This window comes from Hibiscus syriacus, unplaced genomic scaffold (assembly GCF_006381635.1).
Source record: "Hibiscus syriacus cultivar Baekdansim isolate YM2019G1 unplaced genomic scaffold, ASM638163v2 tig00110330_pilon, whole genome shotgun sequence".
In the NCBI taxonomy this organism is placed as follows: Eukaryota; Viridiplantae; Streptophyta; class Magnoliopsida; order Malvales; family Malvaceae; genus Hibiscus; species Hibiscus syriacus.
The window spans coordinates 1,191,711-1,212,650 of NW_024062686.1; the positions used below are offsets into that span (position 1 = coordinate 1,191,711).

A 20,940-nucleotide genomic window follows, 5' to 3' on the forward strand; every position below is an offset into this window, starting at 1 on the left:
ATCGTATTTGATAAAGCGCTACCGATTTTATTATTTTTTCTACGATTTTATTACTATTAGACACTTTTACTAGAAATATTAAAAAATTAATGTTTTAGATAAAATAATAATATTTTAAATATTTTTTACTGATTTTATTATTTAAATAATAATAAAATTAATAATACTTTATTTTAATCTAATATTAAAGTATCGCACGATAGCCCATCATCTTTTAGTATATTATCCATTTAAAAAAACCAAAGCTAGAAATAGTGAGAATAAAAGTACTGGCACTGAGTTACTAATCCAATTCCTTTTCAAACTCATCGAGTTGTAAATAATTTTCCTTTTTAGCATAAATAAATAAAAAAATCCAAACTGAGAATAGTGTTCGCACTAGAAGGGTGTCTTCTTTTACTATTTCTTCTTCCACAGATCTAAGATCCAAAATCCAATTTTCTCATTTCTCTCCTCTAAGGTGAATTTTCCATTTTATCTTACATTCGAAAGCTTTCTTATGATTTGGATCTGCTTTTCATTTCTCGTTTTGTTTGTTTGGCGATGATTTTTTTTTGTTTCAATGAAAAAGGTTCACATTCTGTTTGAATCTGTTATTTTCTCGATACAGGAATAACATGTCAAGAAGGCAAGTAAGTACCACGCGCCGCTTTGTCGACAGCGGAAACTTCCCCTTCGCTGGTGCCTTACAATCTAAATCCCGATCTTCTCCCATTTTATCTATTGGTCTTTTCATTGTGGTACATCTATCTCATTCCTTCTTTTTTATTTATTTATTTAAAAATAATAATTGATCTAATAATTTATCCTCAATTTTTTGTTATTGAAAAATCAACTTCCAGGGAGCTATCCTTCTTATTGGCTACGTCTATAGTGGCTCGGGTATTCTTCACATTAGTGAAGTTTCTTGTTTTGGCTTACTTGTTTTGTTGTTCAATATTCTAATTTCATTGGCTCAGCTAATTGACCACAATGTTCATTTTGGGTGGATACAGGTAAATCCCGAGTTGTTAGTAGGCTCCAAGGTGAGTTATGTTTTACTTTCTTCCTCATCGGATTTGATGTTCACAATGAAATTAACTTGTCAAGTTACTGTTTTTCATTTGATTTTCGTGAGTATTCTGTATTGATGACGACTCTCTCGAGCTACTTGAATATCTATCGGATTCACTAATGCTAAGTTCCGGAGAGTGGATTTGGACATGTTTGACAGTTAGTTGTACAACAAGCGAAGGCGAGTTCACCTGTTAAATAAAATTCAGTTAAGATTCAATGGACATGTGTTTCTTAAAGCATATATATAAGTTCTGTTTTTTTTTTAGATTCATTGGAGAGTGTTTTGGGGGAAAATGATCTTAGAGGCCTTGCTCCTGCATTTCATTGTTATGGGGCTTTCTTTCCTTTGATTCTTATTCCATAGAATAATCTATTACCTAGTGTCATGATCCTCTCCTTCAGTCTTTTTGGAGGAAGGAAAGTTGAAAGATAAGGTAGGATCCAAAAATTAGTCCCCTCCATTCCATTTAATTATGGCCCGAGGAATTATATGGATTATCATTTATTGGTGGTAGTGACATTAGTCAAATATGGTATGAGTGTTCTGTGATAACTGGACCATTTGAAGTTTGGTTATAATCAAATTGCCCCTTGCTCTGGATAAGGGTATATTTTCAACGAGTGTTACAGTCCAAAAATCAATGAATTTTTTGTTACCTTTGTAGGCGACTATACATGCACATTAGAAGTTCAGAAGGCAATACCATTTTTGAAGAAGGCATATGGTGACAACATGCACAAGGTTTTGCATATGGGCCCTGATACCTGTTTGGTGGTCTCCAAACTTTTGAAAGAAGAGGGAACTGAAGCCTGGGGTGTGGAACCATATGACATAGAGGATGTTGAAGCAGATTGCAAGAGTCTTGTGGGAAAAGGCATTGTACGTGTGGCAGATATCAAGTTCCCTCTTCCGTATAGGTCAAAGTCTTTTTCTATTGTTATTGTGTCAGATGCTATTGATTACTTGTCTCCAAAATATCTGAACAAAACTCTGCCTGAGTTCGCAAGGCTTGCCTCTGATGGTCTTGTTATTTTTGCAGGTAAATCCTCTTTCGAGTTACTTATAAATTTTAAAATTAAGAGTTACTCAGGAAGTGAAAATGCTTATACCCACATATATTTGCTCATGAAATAACTGTTTTGTAAATGAAAATTGTCTCTGGGGAAGTTATAGTCACATACTGACATCTGTCTCTGTAACACTGCATGAGTAATCTCCATGGCCTTCCAAGAAAAGTTCATATGTTGAAACTTTTTGATCTTTCCTTTTCTTCCATGACTTGTTACACCATCCAGACACCTACACCTGTCGGCACTAAATGTATATGAATTATTATAACTAGGTAGATGCTAGACAATTCTTCATTATAGTAGCACTTAATTACCAGTCCAGAGAAGTTATACCATTTAGAAACTTTCCTAGAAGTTATAGTTGCAGCTGTCAGAAATTTTTAGATGGATATTGTACATTGTCTCTTGGTTTTCTTAATCAAGTTCGGAGATCCATCAGAGGCAGAGCTTTGACCCCTTAACATATTTGATCCTTTCTTTTGGTATATTCGAATTTTAATTGCTTTCATTTTGTTGATCAGGTTCCCCTGGTCATCAGAAGGCTGAAGTGGCAGAATTATCCAAATTTGGGCGGCCAGTAAGTCCCTACTACTTATAACAATGGGATTCTTAATTGAAATAAGCCTTATTCTATCTTTTAACATTCATCAAAATGTCACTTAGCATTATTGTTTCAGGGAATGAATCAAGATCAAATTTGTTGGATATTATCATATTCATGTCGATTGTTGAGACTTTCAATTACAAAATAAAGTATTGATGAGATTTTATTTCAAATAGTTGGAACTTTAAGTAGTCTAAAATATTCAGCTAGAAAGAGAAAAAGATCGGGTTTCGGTTTATATCTTTAAAAAATTATCAACCGGGAACAAAATTTGAAGTTTAATCCGAGTAGGATATCAAAAAGGTTTGGTTGTAGTTCATATGGTTTTTCCACCTGTTCCTGCCGTGGTCCTTGTTTCTGAATTATTTCACCAAACTCTAACATTAATGTGCCTTGTTGACCTTATGAGTAACATATATGCCCTGTATGTGAAGGCTAAAATGCGGAGTTCCACTTGGTGGGTTCGATTTTTCGACCAAATTAGTTTACAAGGAAATGAAGCTGTGACTAAGAAGTTTGAGCAGGCTGCATCAAAGAGTTCATTCCTACCAGCTTGTCAAGTGTTCCACCTAAAACCATATCACTGATACAGAGAGAAATTCATCAAGGTCAAATTTTCATTACTTACGTTTTGTCATGCTTTGAAGGTGAAGTAAAAGATATCATCTGCTCCCAGATTACGTGTATACACTAAATTTGGTGAAGAGATGTTGATATCACTGGTGTTAGTTCCCCAAACATTACAGGTTTCATATTTATTAATTCAATTGATTGGGAAAATAACACTTATTTGTTTCACATGCATTATTTACTTTTAGTTTTCTGAATCTGGAAATCGATCTAGCTTACCATTAGTAGAGTTTATAGTTGCAGACTGGTAATTTTTAGAAAATAATCAAAATTTCATATACCAAAGTTAGAGATGTTATAAATTAAATTATTGTACATTCCTCCCTAGCTGTATTACTTGTAATTTTCTCTTCTGATAATGCAAGTTCCACCCGCTGGTTTCATTGTACAGTAAACTTGTTAAAAGAAAATAAACTCTACCAGGACTAGGGGTACTTATCGAGCGATCGTAAGTTAAGTAGTGTTCGACTCGTATTCATTTAAAAAATTGTTGCTCAGCTTGACTTGTTGCTTGTTAGTCTCGATAAAATTTTGCTTGACTTGTTGATGGTTATATTATTTTTTAAATATATGTAAATTTTAGTAAATTAATAATTTAGTATATTTCTTATTGTTTATTAGAAAATTAATAAATTAGTTCTAATTATTAATTAATAATTTAGCATCTTACTTATGATGTATTAGCAAATTAGTAATTATCAATTACATTTTTTTATCAGAATACTTTTTTTACATAACTATTTTAAAATTATAAGAAAAAGTTAACGAACTGTTGGCGAACTTATCAAGTCAAGTTAGACTTTATTCGACTCGTTAAGGTCTGAGTCAAGTCAACTCGAATCTACCGTTAATCGAGCCGAGTTTAAACAACTTACAAGCCGTTCAACTCATTAAACACCCCTAACAAGGACAATAACATTTCTTTAAATAACCTAATATTTCATCAATTAATCAGTAAGTTTTTTTATTCTAATCAAGTCAATCAAATACGATAATGTAACAGTCTCAATAATATGATAAGTAATCAAGAAACAAATAATAATGAAGAAGAAGAAATCCCCATCATAATGTGTATTTGGAACAGCAACGTCTAATCTCCACGAGGTGATTTCATTTGAGGCATAGCATGCAAGGATGTATCTAGGCAAGGTTTAAATTATCATATATTTTAGATTTTTTAATATATTTTTATTGAATGTTTACTTTCACTCCCTTAAAATTTTATAAGTTTAAATTTGTCCCTAAAATTTTATAAGTTCAAGTTCATCCATAATATAAAATAAAATTTTACGTCTAATAGCATGGATTCGATAGTGGGGTAACAAAATCAAACAATCACTTTCAAGCCAGGGCGGAGACAATCGAATCTCTATGGACCGATCAAGCGGGGCAAACCGCCTGCCCTGCCTGTCATTGTTTTCATATGAAACCACTTCGCCCAAATTATTAATAAAAGAACAGGCTCACTGCTACTCAGAGACCCCTCTAATGTATGAGACTAAGGTACACTCCATGATCACATTCTACAAACATCTCGACCCACTTGGATTTATAATTACTACACATCGACTCTCTTCATTCGTACTGGGTCCATGGCCTATACGAAACCTAACTTCAATTTCAGGTTTGTCTAATTTGATATAATGGATCAAGATTTTAGCTAGATTTAAGTTCTATTTTTCCTTTTGTTTATTTTAAAGTGGTACGTGGTGATTATAAATTTATAATGAATTATTTATTCAAAAAACCTTTAATCATTGATAACGCACGTACATTCTACACACAAAATTTATCAAATCTAAATCTTATAGCGATAATAACACTTCATTTGAATTACACAGTTCCATATACTCCGTACTCGTAAAGTTAATTTGGCCCAGGAAAACATAACCATCACATCGCTTGAACACCAAGATTTTCGTAAATTTTGGAACCAATTTGGATAAGAACCGTCCAAGCCACTTTTAAGCTTCAAGAAAACGAATTTGAATACAACAATACCTAATATCAAGTTAATCTATTTATACATAAATCTCCATGCAAATTTGACCTAGAATTCCTACAAACATCCTAAAAATCCATATCCCTTCAATCACACACGAAAAAGTCCAACATCCCATCTTTGAAAATTTTACGTAGTTCAATGTTTCCACGACTTGTATTCCTTATTTCCTTTAGAAAAACTATTGTCTTTCTTCCATTCCAAGACTTTAATCAAAATGGGTTTTTTTTATCATTACCTTTATGATATTTGTCCGGTTGATAATTGTATACGTGTTATGTTGTTGTTTAACTATTTCAATATTGGATTTTTACCTACGTCAAGGCATCATTGTCCTAAAGAAGACACAAAGGTATGACTCATGGGGGATTGGAGAGGGGCCTACGTTATTGTGGAAAAGGTTACACAAATGGTGCGATTGGTCCATTGACTAAAACGCAAAGTCATGTTACTTGTCACCGTCTCACCGATGGAAGGCTTTAGACTTACCATTTGGCTAGCCAATTAGGGTTCACCTCTGGTGCCTTCCAGTCGGGAACTACATTCTTTATGTATAGAAAATTAGAAATGGGGTCTTGCTGCCACTTGTTGATGGCTCCTAGTGGGGACATGCAAGCTAGGGTTTTCACTTTCACATGCCGGCATGCCCTAATAACCCTTCTCCTACAACAAAACCATGTGGCCTTCTTCAAAACCATTAGAACAGACACAAATTTATACTAGAATTTATATCAGGGATACAAATTTAAAATTTTATATTAAAAATTTTAGGTATAAAATTAGAACATCAATAGAAAAAATAAAAAGAATACATAAACTATATAAATATATGAAAATGCGAGTGTACTCCAACACCCCACATGGTCCTTCTTAAACTATGTCCAAACTATCACTTTTGTTCCATTTTAGTCATGGGATTATTTTTTGTTTCAAAATCATACCCAACATTTTTTATTTTATTTCGGTCACCTACAGTTAAAAAATCAACGATAATGTCATCATTGGAGTTTTTAAACGTCACATCAACAATTTTATTACTTTTTAACGACAAATGATTAAAATAAAATCAAAATGTAATGTTAAGTATGATTTTGAAAAAAATAATAGTTAGGTGACCGAGATGAGACAAAAAATAATTAAGGTACTAAACATGTAATTTACCCTATTATCTTTCATCACTCAGATAACTAAAAGCAGAATTTGAAGTCCTAACATGGAAAGGGAGAAACACTGATTGTAAATCGAATTTCAAAGGAACGATCGGCAAGACATGATAAGACAAAATTTGATTTTACCTTTGTACAACTTGTCAAGGGTATAATGTCGGTTTCATTTACAGCAAAACAAATAATATACTGAAACGAATAACTATCCCCTGCTTCGGTCTATAATAATTTATATATTTACTTCGTTAGACACAAATCGAATGGCCTCCATGATAAAAGAATTATTATTATTTTTTTGATGATTTGAGTTCGATCACCATAGATACTACGGGATGATCGTTCAATAATAAAAGGTTAAAAATTATTTTTGAATAGATATATTTTCATCATAGAATTTTAAGGTTTAATTTTTTAGTTGGCTTTCCGGTTTTAAGTTTTGTCTTGATTAATGCAGATCAACCCGTATCGCACACATAAATTAATTGACTAACAAATTAAATATCAATGTTTTATTTTTGTTGAAAAAATATCAGTGTTTAAAAAAACGTAATGATATTATCTTTCTTATAAAACGTTTTCTTCACTATATTTAATACATTTTTTGTTGTATTAAATTTTAACTATTTATGTGATAATTTAATTGTAAATATTACGAAAATATGTTGTAATCAAATCCAACGAATCTACGCCTATCCCTTCTATTTATTTAGCTTTATCATTGAGGAACATAGATTTGTAGTACCAATCTCCACCGTCCATGTGGTTAATGTCTTCAATTTATGATCAAAATACGTTATAAAAAAAATAAAAGTAAGTATTCGTTAATTTAGATCGATCCAAATCACATATCTGATTTTAATGAATGAGTCTTTTAATAGAGATTTTCTACATGTATAAAGACTTAAACTAAATACCTGTTTCCACAATATAAAGATATTTATCACTTGAACCGACCCTAGTTGATATAAATAAAAATTTTCTTAAAGATTATTAAAAAAAATAAAAGTAAAGTTGGTTAGTGAGGGAGATTAATCAAAGTGGCCGACATTGGGTTGGCTGGGAAGACGGGAAAGGGAACATATAGATCTCCCAAGTCAGCATTGACTTTTAGTTTTCTAATTTAATAAATATTTCTGAAATATTTTAAATTTACTTTAGACTTATATATATATATACCCAATGGGCAGGCCAAATATCGATCGCCATTAACAACAGCAATCGAAGGAAATTTTCTGTATTTTCAACAACAAACTCAAAGCTATCATTTGCTTCTTTTTGTGAAGAGAAAATGGGGTTGTTGTCAAGAAAAGCCACGTGCAACTCTCATGGTCAAGATTCTTCTTACTTCCTAGGATGGCAGGAATACGAGAAAAACCCTTACCATCAACTCGATAACCCTCAGGGAATCATTCAAATGGGTCTTGCAGAGAATCAGGTAACCATCAAAACCCCAGAAAATGGATTCGCCTTTCTTATGTATTAGCTTGTAACTGTTAAAGATGCAATTTTTCAAGTTTTTTTGGGGGGTTTATTTTTGCAGCTCTCATTTGATATTCTCGAGTCATGGCTGGCCAAAAATCCAGACGCTGTTGGGTGCAAGAGAGATGGGAAATCCATTTTCAGAGAGCTTGCTCTTTTCCAGGATTATCATGGCCTTCCTGAATTCAAAAAGGTAGGCTTAAAAATCTCACAAAAACAATCTATCATTTCATAACATAAAAAACTGTCATGAAATGATCTTGTATTATCGACAGGCCTTGGTTGATTTCATGGCTGAAATCAGAGGAACCAAAGTAAGTTTTGATCCCAATCACATAGTACTCACCGCCGGTGCAACTTCCTCCAATGAAACGCTCATGTTTTGCCTCGCCGAACAACGCGACGCTTTTCTTCTTCCTACACCATATTACCCGGGGTATGTTATAAATATAATTACTAACAACGAAAAAAAAAAAGTGCTTGATTTTCTACATAAAATCAAACACGTTCTAATAAATGATGTATAATCCACAGATTTGATAGAGATCTCAAGTGGAGAACTGGTGTTGAGATTGTACCAATCCACTGTACAAGCTCCAACCATTTTCAAATCACTGCATCCGCCATTGAAGAAGCTTATCAGCATGCAGGAAAACAGAACCTAAGGGTGAAAGGGATCTTAATCTCCAACCCTTCAAATCCATTGGGCACAACCATGAAAAGAGCCGAACTGGACCTTCTCATCAAATTTATTACTGACAAAGAAATTCATTTAATAAGCGACGAGATATACTCGGGAACTGTTTTTAGCTCCCCAGGCTTCGTAAGTATAATGGAAGTTTTGAAAGACAGAAACCTCGAGAAAACCAAGGTCTGGGATAGAGTTCATATTGTTTATAGTCTTTCCAAGGATCTGGGTCTCTCTGGTTTTCGAGTTGGGGCAATTTACTCCAACGATCCCACTGTTGTATCCGCCGCCACAAAAATGTCCAGTTTTGGCCTAGTTTCGTCACAAACCCAGTATCTTCTCTCGGTCATGTTATCCGACAAGAAATTCAGGAACTATTACACTGCCAAAAACCGGAAGAGGCTTCAAAAGAGACAGAGGAAGTTGGTTTCCGGCCTCGAAAAAGCCGGCATCGGCTGCTTAGACAGCAATGCCGGGCTGTTCTGTTGGGTCGATATGAGGCACCTTTTGAGCACCAACACATTCGAAGCCGAAATGGAGCTGTGGGAAAGAATAGTTTACGATGTCAAACTGAACATTTCTCCCGGTTCTTCGTGCCATTGCAGTGAACCGGGTTGGTTCCGAGTCTGCTTCGCTAACATGTCGGAAGATACCCTGAAACTCGCCATGCAAAGGCTAAAACCCTTCGTTAATTCAAAGACTAACAGTAAAAACAAGAGCCACCAAGAGTTGAGAAACTTAAGAAAAGAGTCCCATATCGAGAAATGGATTTCCCGGCTGTCGTTCCGATCCGTCCATGACCGGGAACAAGACGAACGATGAAGCTATTTAAGCCATAAATTTTTAGCTAGTGTGAACACATTGTCGATAGTTCACATTGAAATTATATAACGATTCTTTAAGTTATTTCTTAATTTGTAGGCAAAGAGAGAAACTGCACTCAGTCCGTGTGGGATTTGCATGCAGTGTATTTAGGTTTTCACGTTACAAACATGGATGATCATAAATTACATATATATAATTATAAAAAACTTTATCTTTTAGTTCATTCTTTTACGCACGCGTATTACATTTTCCAACCAAAAGTATAAGATTGTGGAGATTTAGATGCGAATTAAAGCTAAAACTGAAAAAATTATTAAAAGGATCCGGCTCACCACATCATCTATGATCTCAATCAACAATATTTTTCTATCTCATTTTTTTTCTAAATAAATGTTCACCACTTTCTTACGTTTAAATAAAGACTGAACAATTATTTTAAAATTGATGAATGTGATTCACTAGAATCATAGATGACATGGTGAGCCGAAACTATAAAATAATTTATCCTAAAACTGATTTTGTTTTGTCTCGGAAGTCGTCACCAACTACGTAAAGTTTGGAACCAAGAGTTGCTTGTAAGAAATACATGAAGTGAACTTTTCTAGGGTTTAATTAGTGCTTAAAGAAAGGTTGAGAGTTTACGCGGTTTGCAGTGATAAAAAATGGTTGTTTTCGTTTGTTTTTGTCACCTTTAAGATAGGCAAAAGCTTGGAGATTTTGTTGTCGACTACTTGAGGAAAAGAAGAAAAGAAAAAAAAAAGCTTAGAGAATAGACTAGCTAGAAAGATTCACATGGGAGAAACACTTGGGCATATTCTTACACTTTTAGAAGCAAATCGAGCCTAATATTAACCATATTATGTTTTCAATACTTAACAAAAGAATCTGTTATCAGGAAGTATGGTTGCGTAAGGTAACTCCGACCAATTAATACCAACTCCGGCAAGTAACTACATGTACATGGGAGAAACACTTAGGCATATTCTTACACTTTTAGAAGTAAATCGAGCATATTAACCAACTCTAGACAACACAATTGCATGTTAAGAACCTAAGCATGTTCTAATGATAAATTTGTTGCAATGAGTATGTTTTCGTGATCATTTTTATTATTAGTGAAGCGCTCAAATAAGTTGCATTTAATTCGATTTGATATAGACGAACGTGTTTGGGAGTATTTTAGTTATGTTTTAAAACAAAATGATGTAATATTATGTATTTCTACGCATGTAACACTGATACTACTCATTATCGATAATGAATGAACGACGTCAATATTGAATTTCAAGTATCGATGTTGTATATTCTATAAAAAAAATCCAATAGCTAAATTTAATGTCGATAATAAAGTATTCATTATCAATACTCGGGCGGAACCAAGATGGGGGCAAGGGGAGCCTTGGTCCACCAATTATTTTTTTAATTATTAAATATAATATAGAAAATATTTTTTTTAATAAATACTTTTTTTAATAGTTTTAAAAAAACTTTTCTAATAGTTTAGATGATTATAGTAGATATAATATATGTTCTAAATACTCTCAATCATTTGACAATGAACGTTCAATTAAATGTCAACGCTTAATCACCCTACTCAGGCCCGGTCCTGACATTTTAAGGGTCCTAGGCCAAAAGGTGATGACAAGAAGACAAGTAGGGGCCCATACTTAGATTTCTCCATCATTAAAATGGGGCCCCACTAAATTACTATATCTTTGAGTTTTTTAAACAAAAAATGATGTTTAAAAATATTTTTTAATTATTAGGACCCACTAAGTTACCATATTTTCAAGTATTTAAAATAAAAAAGTATGTTTAAAAATATTTTTTAATTATTAAACTTAAAAATAATTTTAAAAAATAGGCCCCTCCAAATTTGGGACCCTAGGCGGTTGCCCCCTGGCCTATGCCCAAGGCCGGCCCTGACCCTACTACAATCAATAATGCTCAAACCCATAACCTCTGAGAACTACAACTATTCCTTTTAATCACTGAGATAAATTAGTTCGTGCTTTCTTATGAAATATTATTATTTTTAAGTATTCACACATGCATATATCCGTACAAGAATTCGTAATTATAAAATCTTCAAAATCTTTTAAACTAATGAAATTTAATAAGTTCAAACTAATTATTTCAAAAATAAATATATAAAAATATATAACATAAATATCATTGAATTCATAAAAAAAACATATAAGTAACTTCAATAATATAAAAATACAAATAAGATAATATTTTAAAAAATATATTTTTATTTTATAACATATTTATCAATCAAACCTGATACACTAACAAATAATATAGTTTAATCTTAATTAATATTAAGTCTTGGATTTGTTACCTTCATACTTATTTATGTGAGATTTTGATCAGCTAAATTCCTCAAACACACTCTCAAGCGAGCAATCACCTTAAGTTTTTCTGTTTTCAGCATAAAAGATTAATGCAAAAACAAGACAACATGATCAACCCTATAACAATAATGATGACAATAATAGTACTAACAGCAACAGTTCAAAGTTTGAGGGTTAACTAAAACAAACCCCACACTACATTGGGGGAGTAAACCAAAGCATGAATACATCCCAACAATTTCAAACACCACACCAATTATCACCCCATCAAACCATCACAATCCACTCTCAACCAATACCTGTCACCACTACTACACATACACCAAGAAATGTAACACTAAAGAAACCACCACCAAAAGAAAAGAGGATGGACAAGCATTTACATGTTCCTTTTTTCTTTTTCTTTTTTTATTTACGAATTAGTTGATCAAAATGGTTTGCTAGCTTCGGTTGCTACAACACAAATTGATCCCTTCCCGATTATATACTAGTCACTTCTATCCTGCAATATGCCAAAAGGAGTAATTAGAAGGTTGTTTCAAATTCAATGATTCATCATAGTTCAAACATCAATCGAATTTAGAAGCTAAAAAAGAAATTATACTGCTACAACAACTGTTTCAGCACCGCCCTCAATTCGGTTTTCTCACCTGGTTTGACAGCTGCGTCATCTACAAATTTCTGTTCATCTTCTCCTGATTTGTCTTCCTTTTGCTACAGAATCAAAAATCGCATAAACCTTAGGGATACAGAAAAAAGTCTGACTAGGAAACCGAGTTATGAAGCCTATATCAAACTAAACATGGACAGCAATAAGATGGGCAATTTTGCTCTGAGAAAATGCAGTGGAACAGTTCCTAGAAGATGGAAGTTGTCAACTTGTTTGTATACCTACTAGTATGAGAAAAAAACATTAACTTGCTCAAAAACAGGAAATGCTACTGTTAACAAATGGAGATGTGACATCGGTAAGACAAAAGGAAGCAAAGAATTCATATTGTAAATAAGAGTCTAGTAGACTGCTGATACTAATAAGCTGGCAAGAAACTTGCAGACAAGTACAACCAGAAATTACCTGAGAGGGCTTGGTAACTTCAGAAACATTCCCCATACGTGCTTTTTGCACCAAAAATGCTTCTTTGGATTTACCATTGTCTCCTGTATCACTTCCATGAATATTTCCAAGATTGGAAAAAGCATCTACAGTTTTTTTTACATGGACTACTTCAGAAATATCAACTATTCTATCAACATTTAACACATTGGACTCATTAGACCCTCCTTGTCTTTGCTTGTATGACAACATCAATGCAGGCTGATCCAGCACTGTATTTGGTTCAATGGAATTTGCGCTGAAAAAAAAATAACAAATGACGTTGTAAAGAGAACATGCTAAGAAAAAATCAATTAAGTAGAGAAGTAGATACCAGAGAGTACAATCCTTTGCAGTCACAGAAGCATCTTTCTTTTGCCTACTATTTTTAGTGCCATTTGTAGGTATGTTGTCAGCTTTTCTTTTCCTTCCAGCTAATCTCAAACATCCATCTTCATGGTCAGAATCAGATATTAAAGCTCTCTCTTCAGGCTTCATTTGAGCCTTGTCAGGGGTATGTTTGAATATCAAATCACTGCAGCACTTGATCCAAGAGAAACGGGATGAGCTAGGAGTACTATATGGTTTTGACATTGGCGAGTTGAATCCATTGCCATTCAGAGCAACAACTTTATTTTTATCCGAACCAGATTCAACATTTTGCACGACAGCTTGCTGCTTCAGATTCCTTCTTCCAGATGCTTTCTGCTGACTAAGCTCAACAATAGAGCGCTGCATTTGAGCCACTGTCATATTATCCAAAGCAGCTTTCAAGTCCCCCAACTTTTTTAGCTCTTCAATCTCAACATGTATCTCTTCTCTATCGGCATGCAATAATTCCCTTTGTAGCTTCAATTTGTGTCTTTGCACCTTAAGCTGCTCAATAGACTTGTTCAATTCAGCCCATTCATGTTCCCTTCGCTCACGATCCAACTTGATTTCTAACCGCTCAGCATCAAGCCTTCTCCTTTCTGAAGTAGCTTGTTCCAACTCCTCCTCCGTTATTTCCTTTAGAGCATTAATATGATCAAGTTGATTTTTCTTTTCTCGCTCAAATGCTTCCTCTCTTTCCTTGAAAGAACTTTCCAATTCTTCACGGCTTTTCTCAATATTATTTTCCAGCTCCCTCTTTTGGGTTTCAATTCCTAACAAGAAATCAGCACGCTCTTCTTGAATCTTGTTGAACCAATCAGAATGCTCAGTCACCATCTTTTTCATGAAGTCCTCTCTCTCACGATTCAATGATTCAACATCCTTGTTATGCTGCTCTCGCATCATATCGCCCTCCCTTCTCAATCTATCACGCTCATCCTTGAGGAACTTAGAAATTGCTTCTCTCTCCTCACAAATGCGTGCTGCTTCCTTTCGCAACTCTTCTCTTTTTTCATCAATCGAATCCCACTCTGTTTCAAATTTTGCCTTCTCTACTTCCAACTTATCAACATCAGCCATCAGCTCCAATTTTTTAGCCCTAACCATATCAAGTTCTTCCTTCAGTTTTAATTCTAAAATTGATAATTCATGTGTATCACTTCTCAGGGCTTCTAGTTTCTCCTTTGTACGATCAACCTGGTTTCTTTTATCTTCCAATAACAGCAGCGACTCCTGAAGCTCTACTTTCGTTTTACCGATCTCTTCCTTTTCTTCTTCTAAAAGGGCTTTCTTCAACTCAAGTTCCTTTTCAAAATCACTCAAATCTTTTCCTCTCAAATCTATCAGATTTGACTTCTCAGCCACTTCCTTCTCCTTCTCTGCTATTATCCTCAATCGAACATCAAGATCATGTTCTCTTCCACAAATTTGATCTTCCTTGTGACTTATATCCATCTCCTTCAACTCCCATGCCCGTCTCTTCATTTCAATCTCATCTTCCACCATTTGGCGCTTGAGCTCAAGCTCGCTCTCAAACTCAGATTTTCTGGTTCTCAATGCATTTTCATGACTAGCAATAACCTTGCGAAATTCAGCCTGCATCATTCAGTGAAAAGAATAAATTTCCCATAAATGAAACAGAAATAAAGTGAACATACTAAAGAGTGTTCAACAAAGTAACTCACAGATTCCTTGTTTGCAAGTTTCTCTTGAGAAACAAGGAGCTCTTTCTCTTTCTTGCTAAGCAAAGCTTCACGCTCCATAATGGCCTGCATGCACAAGAGAGGCACTGAATTATGGCAACTTTCAATGAGGTTAAAGCAACAAATTCACATGAAACAGCACTCCACAACAGAAACTGTTATGGGCAAATGAAATATGCAACCTCCTCTCTTTTTGATAGAGAAACTAAAGTTAACTCAATGTTGGATTTCTCATCCTTCAAAGCTCTTTGTTCCTTTTCAATGTCCACTTTTGAAGCCTGCAACTCCTTTCCAAGTCGATTTAGTTCTTGAGTTCTACTGAGAATATACTCCTCTCTTTGATTCAGGGAAGCTTGTCCATCAAGCAGTCTTTCATGTTCTTGCTGTACAATCTTCTGCCTCTCACTCAGCGATTTCCTTTCGCGGGTGATCTCCCTCTCTTTTGCATCAGAACTAAAACATAGGACCAAATAATTAACACTCACTGAACCAAAAATTTTATTCAAATTTATAAATCTGAAATCATGGTAAAAACTATTGTCTGAATTTTATTATCATCAGCAAACTGTATAAATGTAACAAAGCATGCATGTATCCGCAGAAAACCACACTGACCCAGCTAATTAGTATTTACTTGTTCACTTTCAGCAATAGGCGATTCAATCATGTTTCTCTCATATAAACAGATTAAAAAGATTACTATGCAATCATGTTGTGGATTCTTATTTACAGAAACTTTTCATTACAAGACCTAATTCATAGCGATCCAGCAAAGCAAATACTACATTGTATGAATAAAGACTATATATAGAGCGCAAAATTCCCCCGGGAAATAAAAGCATGTCAACTGCAAACCAATGGGGAAAAACAGAGAAACGGTAAAAAAAGAAAATGACGGTCACGGTACCACAACATGAAGAAAGAAAACACAATGCATATGACATACTCGTTTTTTAACAATACAGTACGTCTACTAAAGTCATCTTCATGTGCTTCAACTTGTTGGATCTTTCTCTTAGCATCACGCTGGATAAGGGTAGCTTCTGCCTGTAAAGATTTTGCAGCATGAAACTTTGCCTCAGCTTCTGCAAATTTTTTACCAGCATCCTCAATCATAGAACGTGCTTCATCTAATCTACTTTCAGCTGCAACCTTAGTTTCAGCAGACTCTGCACGCATCTCATGTAAAGCCTTTTCAATCTATAAAATCCAATAACAAAGTCCAAAGAAACATATAAAAATGCTGAAAGAATAGTAAAAAGGGAAAATAACTACAAGAAAGAGAGAGGCTCCAAATAATAACCATACGCTTGCTAGGCATTCTTTCTCAACTCCTAAAGCTCTCTTCAAACCATCCTCACGCTTCTTTGCTTCTGCAAGAGCAGATATATGTGCAGCTTGATCACGTTTATGCATTAGCTCACTTACTTCAGCAGAAGCTTTAATTTGTTCATACTGGGAAGCTAACTCCTTTCTTTCCAATGTAAGAAGGTCCATGTTGTGTTGGTGGTCAGAGAGCTACATACAAGAATAAATAAATATTGTAAATATGCTAGTAATAGTAGCTATGCGACGAAAAGCAGATAATAAATGAAGATTTACAACATGAATTTATGAGCAACATGTGAACAATGCAAGTATCGAAATATGCTATAAACCAAGACTGCCATCACTCGAGACTCTTATCCTTTGTGCAAAGCAGTCGGTTTCACATAAAACTAGGTAAAGATCACAGCTTACTAATGTGCCATTCATTGGAACTAACAAGCGAAAACACAAAGGAAAAATGCCCAGATAAAAAGTACTCAATCCCAATGTAATGACGCAGAAGCCAAGAAAAGCTGACCAAAAACAATGAAACAAATAAAAGAAGCCGCCAAAAAAATAATAAATGCTCCTAAAAGCTCTTATAAACCTACACCTCAATTTAATGGTGTCATTTGGATGCCCCTAATGTCCACCGCCAAATGGGTACCACCTCAAGTGAAACAACACATAATTAAAAAAGTACAAACAGATAAGTAAATAATCAACTTTGTTCCATCAAAGATCATGCAATGAAAACACATAGAATGCCACTAAATTGGCATTTAAGCGAAACACAGTAGTTCTAACCAGAAACAATGTCCAAGACTTAATTTGGTAGTTCAACATTGAAAAGTAACCCCATAGATCACATTGTCAAAAATATTAAAAACAAATTCCTATACAGAATGCTAAATTACTTCAAATTTATGCAGAAATCTGTTAAAGATCAGATCCACTACCAACATTTTCCATCTAAGCTTACATATATCATTTTCATTTGAAGATTTAGAACACAAACTGGACACGTTGTTGTTTTCTAGCATCTACCTTCAGAGTTCACAATTTAAGCGTTCAAAATTTTACTTTTACCTATTGCACCAAAAGCCAAACAAAGCCTTAAAAATGAACACAATCGTGAAAATAATTTGAGAGTATCAGTTTAAAGATTTGAAGCAAACCTCTGCTTCAAGCTTTGCAATATAAGCAATTAGAGCAGCTTTATCTCTCTTCTTGATGGATGCTTCATCGAATCCAGCTTCCTTGAGCCGCTTCCAGATCGTTTCTTCACCGAGAGGACTCTTCAAAATCCGAGATCCCGGAGTAATTGACAACGCCCTACTAGTACCTTGCGTGAACGGACTCGCCATCTTCCAAGCCCGATCACCTTATCGAAACCCTAGATTTCCGTATGACTTTAGCTGGTTTTCATCAGATTCTTCAACTTTTTTTTCGTTTCCTCTTCTGAAAAAAGATAACAATATCAAAGAATCAAAGTAACAGTGAGTGAGCTACCGAGTGACACCCCCTGAGTCGGGTTTTGTTCTTCATAGAGGAAATCACAAAGAGAATGACCTTTCTACTGTGGGTGAAATAAAAGCGGTGTCGTATTGCCAGATTTAGGCCGCCATTGTGCGGGAAAAAAAGATGAGAAGTGAATAGAAATAATGGCGGTCAACGTTCCACGTCAGCTATATTAAATTATTATTTTATTTTAAAAAGTTAAGTTAATTAATGGGTGGATTTCGTGGCTGTTACAATCAAATCTTTATCTTTAGTCACGTTTGATCTGCTCAATTTTAAATTGGAAACTAAAATACGTTTCTGAAATCTGATAAAAAATGAAGTAGAAAATCCTTCCACAAAATGATACGTCTAACAACTTAATATCAATATATATCTAACATTGTATTTTCTTTTAAAATTAATAAAAATAGGCTTAATGCCCAAATAAGTACCCAAACTATATACATTTTGTGTCAAATAAGTGTCTACATTTTTTTTGCTCATCCGGATGCCTAACTTCACAAATTTTAGCACTTTAGGTGTCCAGGTCATCAACGACATTAGTTTCCCTTGTTAATTGACACGTGTCATAACCTGATAATTTTAAAATTTATTTTTTAAAAATTAAAAATATTATTATATTTATAAAAAGAAACCCTAACTTTTCTTATATTATAAAACATCCCAAATCCTAACCTTAATCCACCGTCGTCATCCTCTCCGGCCACGACCATCGCCTCCGAAGAAGTCCTAGTCATCATCCTAGTTATATGTCGACATAGTTGTTGCCGATTCACCATCGAAATCTTGTGGGATCGCGATTTTCTTCCTAAGGATCACGGGATTTAAAATGTCAATTTATCGTCGATCGGTGGTCAACCGGTCACGATGTCATAGGGGTTTTGGTCGCCAGGGGGAGGGGAGGTCGAGTGGATCTTCTTCGACGGCAAAGGGTTGCATTCGGTGTGGATTAAGGGTTGAAATGAAGGTTTTTAAAGTTTAGGGATTATTTCAAAATTTATGTGTTTTCTTTTTAAAAAATATATAATCTTATTTTTTAATTTCATATATATATATTTTAAAATTATCAGATTGTGACACATGTCACTTAACAGGAAAGACCAATGCCATTGACAGCTTGAGACCTAAAGTGCTAACGTTTGTAACATTAGGCACTCGGATAAGCCAAAAAAATGTAAGACTTATTTAACACAAAAGGTATACTTTGAGCACTTTTTTTGACATTAAGCCATAAAAAATAATGTGTATCACGTATATTCTTTTAAAATTTCTTTAGATAACGTTCAAAGATAAAGCAATATTTCAGCTTGGTTTACAACCCACTTTGTTTTTTTTTTTGGTAATTACTTTTATCTAATTCATTAGTGAATTAATTTAAATTAAATATAATAAAAAATTATTATTATAAAAGTATTTCATCTAATACAATTTATTTCATTCACAATTTTAAAATTTAAATTCTAAAATTATTTATAAACTTCGCTCCTCGTTCTACTAAACCAATTAATTTTTTATACACACTTAATTTCATATTTTATTATATTTTTTACATTAAATTATATTTTTTATAAAAATAAATACTAAAATTATGCATAAATCCTCGTCAAATGTATAATGTTATACATGAATTTTAGTTTTATTCAACTATATACATAAATTTTGTTTTTATTTAATTTTGGTATATGTAAATAATTATATTTATTTGATAAAAAATAAATAATTGTATTTATTTTTAAATTTTATATAATTAAATCAAATTAAAATCAAAGTTATATATGTATAACTGAACAAAATTAAAATATATTAAAAAAAGGCAAACTACATCAGTTACAGCCAAGCTTTTGGCGTAATATCATTTATACTATTGAACTCTTAATTTTGTCAATTATAACACTGAACATTGATTTTTGTTTCAATTATATGACTAAACCATTAAATAATTAATAGCACGATGACGTGGCTGTTGGCTGCCAATGTAGACACCTCACCAAAATGATATCTTTTTTATCTGACTATTAACGGTTTAACAACTCAGTGATATAATTAAGACGAAAATAAAAATTTAATGTCATAATTAACAACATTAAAAAATTTGTCATATAAACGATATAATTTCTAAAGAAAAATAGATGAAAATGAACATCATTATCGAGAATAATGATAAGTACTATCAATTTTGACATAAAAATAAATTAAAGCCATGACGGCTTGACAAATGCTGCCTATCTGAGTTACAAGCACCATATAAAAGAACAAAAATTATGATATAGTATTAGTGACAGTTATTTGATAGAAAAACAACAACAAAACCTTCTTTTTTTTTTTTTCATCAAATTCTAAATATAATCATAATCCTATCTATAGAGGAGGGGAAGAGGGGAGAAAAATTCGTTTATTTGTTAAACGAACGGAATGAACAAGACTTTACATTCGTTTAATTAAATGAACGAACACAAACAAAGGGTTTGTTTGTTCATTTGCGTTCATGAGTGTTTGGTAAGCAATTCGTTTATGTTCGTTCGTTTATATTCAGTCTAATCTCTATACCCGTTTAAAATATGAAAACCTAATAAATTTTAACATTAAACCCATTAATATTTTAAAAACCAAATAAAAAATACACAAATCAATTAAATAAAATATAAACCCTTCAATTATTTGAAAAGGAAAAAAAACTCTTCTAAAATATAAACCCAATTAATTGTATGTTCGTTCGTTTGTGTTCGTTTACATTCATTTGTTTGTGTTTGTTTATCATTTGTCACAAATGAACATGAATGAATTCAAACAAACTATATTCCTTAATGAACAAACACGAACAAGAAATTTTGTTCATTTAATTGTCTGTGTTCGTTCATTTGTTCGATTAAAGTTAAATGAACGAACATAAATATACTATTGTTTGTGTTCGTTCAATTCATTTACAGACCTACTCCTATTGGGTCTAAAAACAATGACCTAAGAAAATATAAGAGAACAAAGATGAGCAACTTAACCAACCAATTAAATGTGCTTGCTCAACAACATAACTCTTTTAAACAAAAAATAATAATTAAAGATAT

The 20,940-nt window shown here is 33.3% G+C and overlaps 3 protein-coding genes across 5 annotated transcripts; 2 read left to right on the plus strand and 1 right to left on the minus strand.

Moving 5' to 3' along the window:
* The first annotated feature begins 355 nt into the window (after positions 1–355).
* Positions 356–3,535, plus strand: LOC120119000 (probable pectin methylesterase CGR2). 3 transcript variants are annotated; one of them, XM_039138912.1, is made up of 8 exons: positions 356–460; positions 611–740; positions 843–882; positions 996–1,025; positions 1,118–1,234; positions 1,722–2,096; positions 2,649–2,704; positions 3,166–3,535. In XM_039138912.1, exons 2-8 carry the CDS (start codon positions 618–620, stop codon positions 3,316–3,318), a joined length of 894 nt encoding a protein of 297 aa, XP_038994843.1. In that variant the 5' UTR covers positions 356–460; positions 611–617; the 3' UTR covers positions 3,319–3,535. The 3 variants fall into 3 exon arrangements, with proteins under 3 accessions (XP_038994843.1, XP_038994842.1, XP_038994844.1); XM_039138911.1 differs by having other exon boundaries at positions 394–465; XM_039138913.1 differs by lacking the exon at positions 1,118–1,234 and having other exon boundaries at positions 395–465.
* A 5,188-nt stretch (positions 3,536–8,723) lies between these two features.
* LOC120119084 (1-aminocyclopropane-1-carboxylate synthase 8-like) lies at positions 8,724–9,692 on the plus strand. The gene has a single exon (XM_039138974.1). The coding sequence runs from the start codon at positions 8,724–8,726 to the stop codon at positions 9,516–9,518; it is 795 nt and encodes a 264-aa protein (XP_038994905.1). The 3' UTR covers positions 9,519–9,692.
* Positions 9,693–11,977: 2,285 nt separating this feature from the next.
* LOC120118997 (protein CROWDED NUCLEI 4-like) lies at positions 11,978–17,883 on the minus strand. The gene is made up of 9 exons (XM_039138909.1): positions 17,533–17,883; positions 16,355–16,564; positions 15,993–16,246; positions 15,229–15,499; positions 15,029–15,112; positions 13,306–14,939; positions 12,954–13,230; positions 12,529–12,592; positions 11,978–12,380 (listed from the first exon to the last, which is right to left on the minus strand). Exons 1-9 carry the CDS (start codon positions 17,719–17,721, stop codon positions 12,376–12,378), a joined length of 2,988 nt encoding a protein of 995 aa, XP_038994840.1. The 5' UTR covers positions 17,722–17,883; the 3' UTR covers positions 11,978–12,375.
* Positions 17,884–20,940: the final 3,057 nt, after the last annotated feature.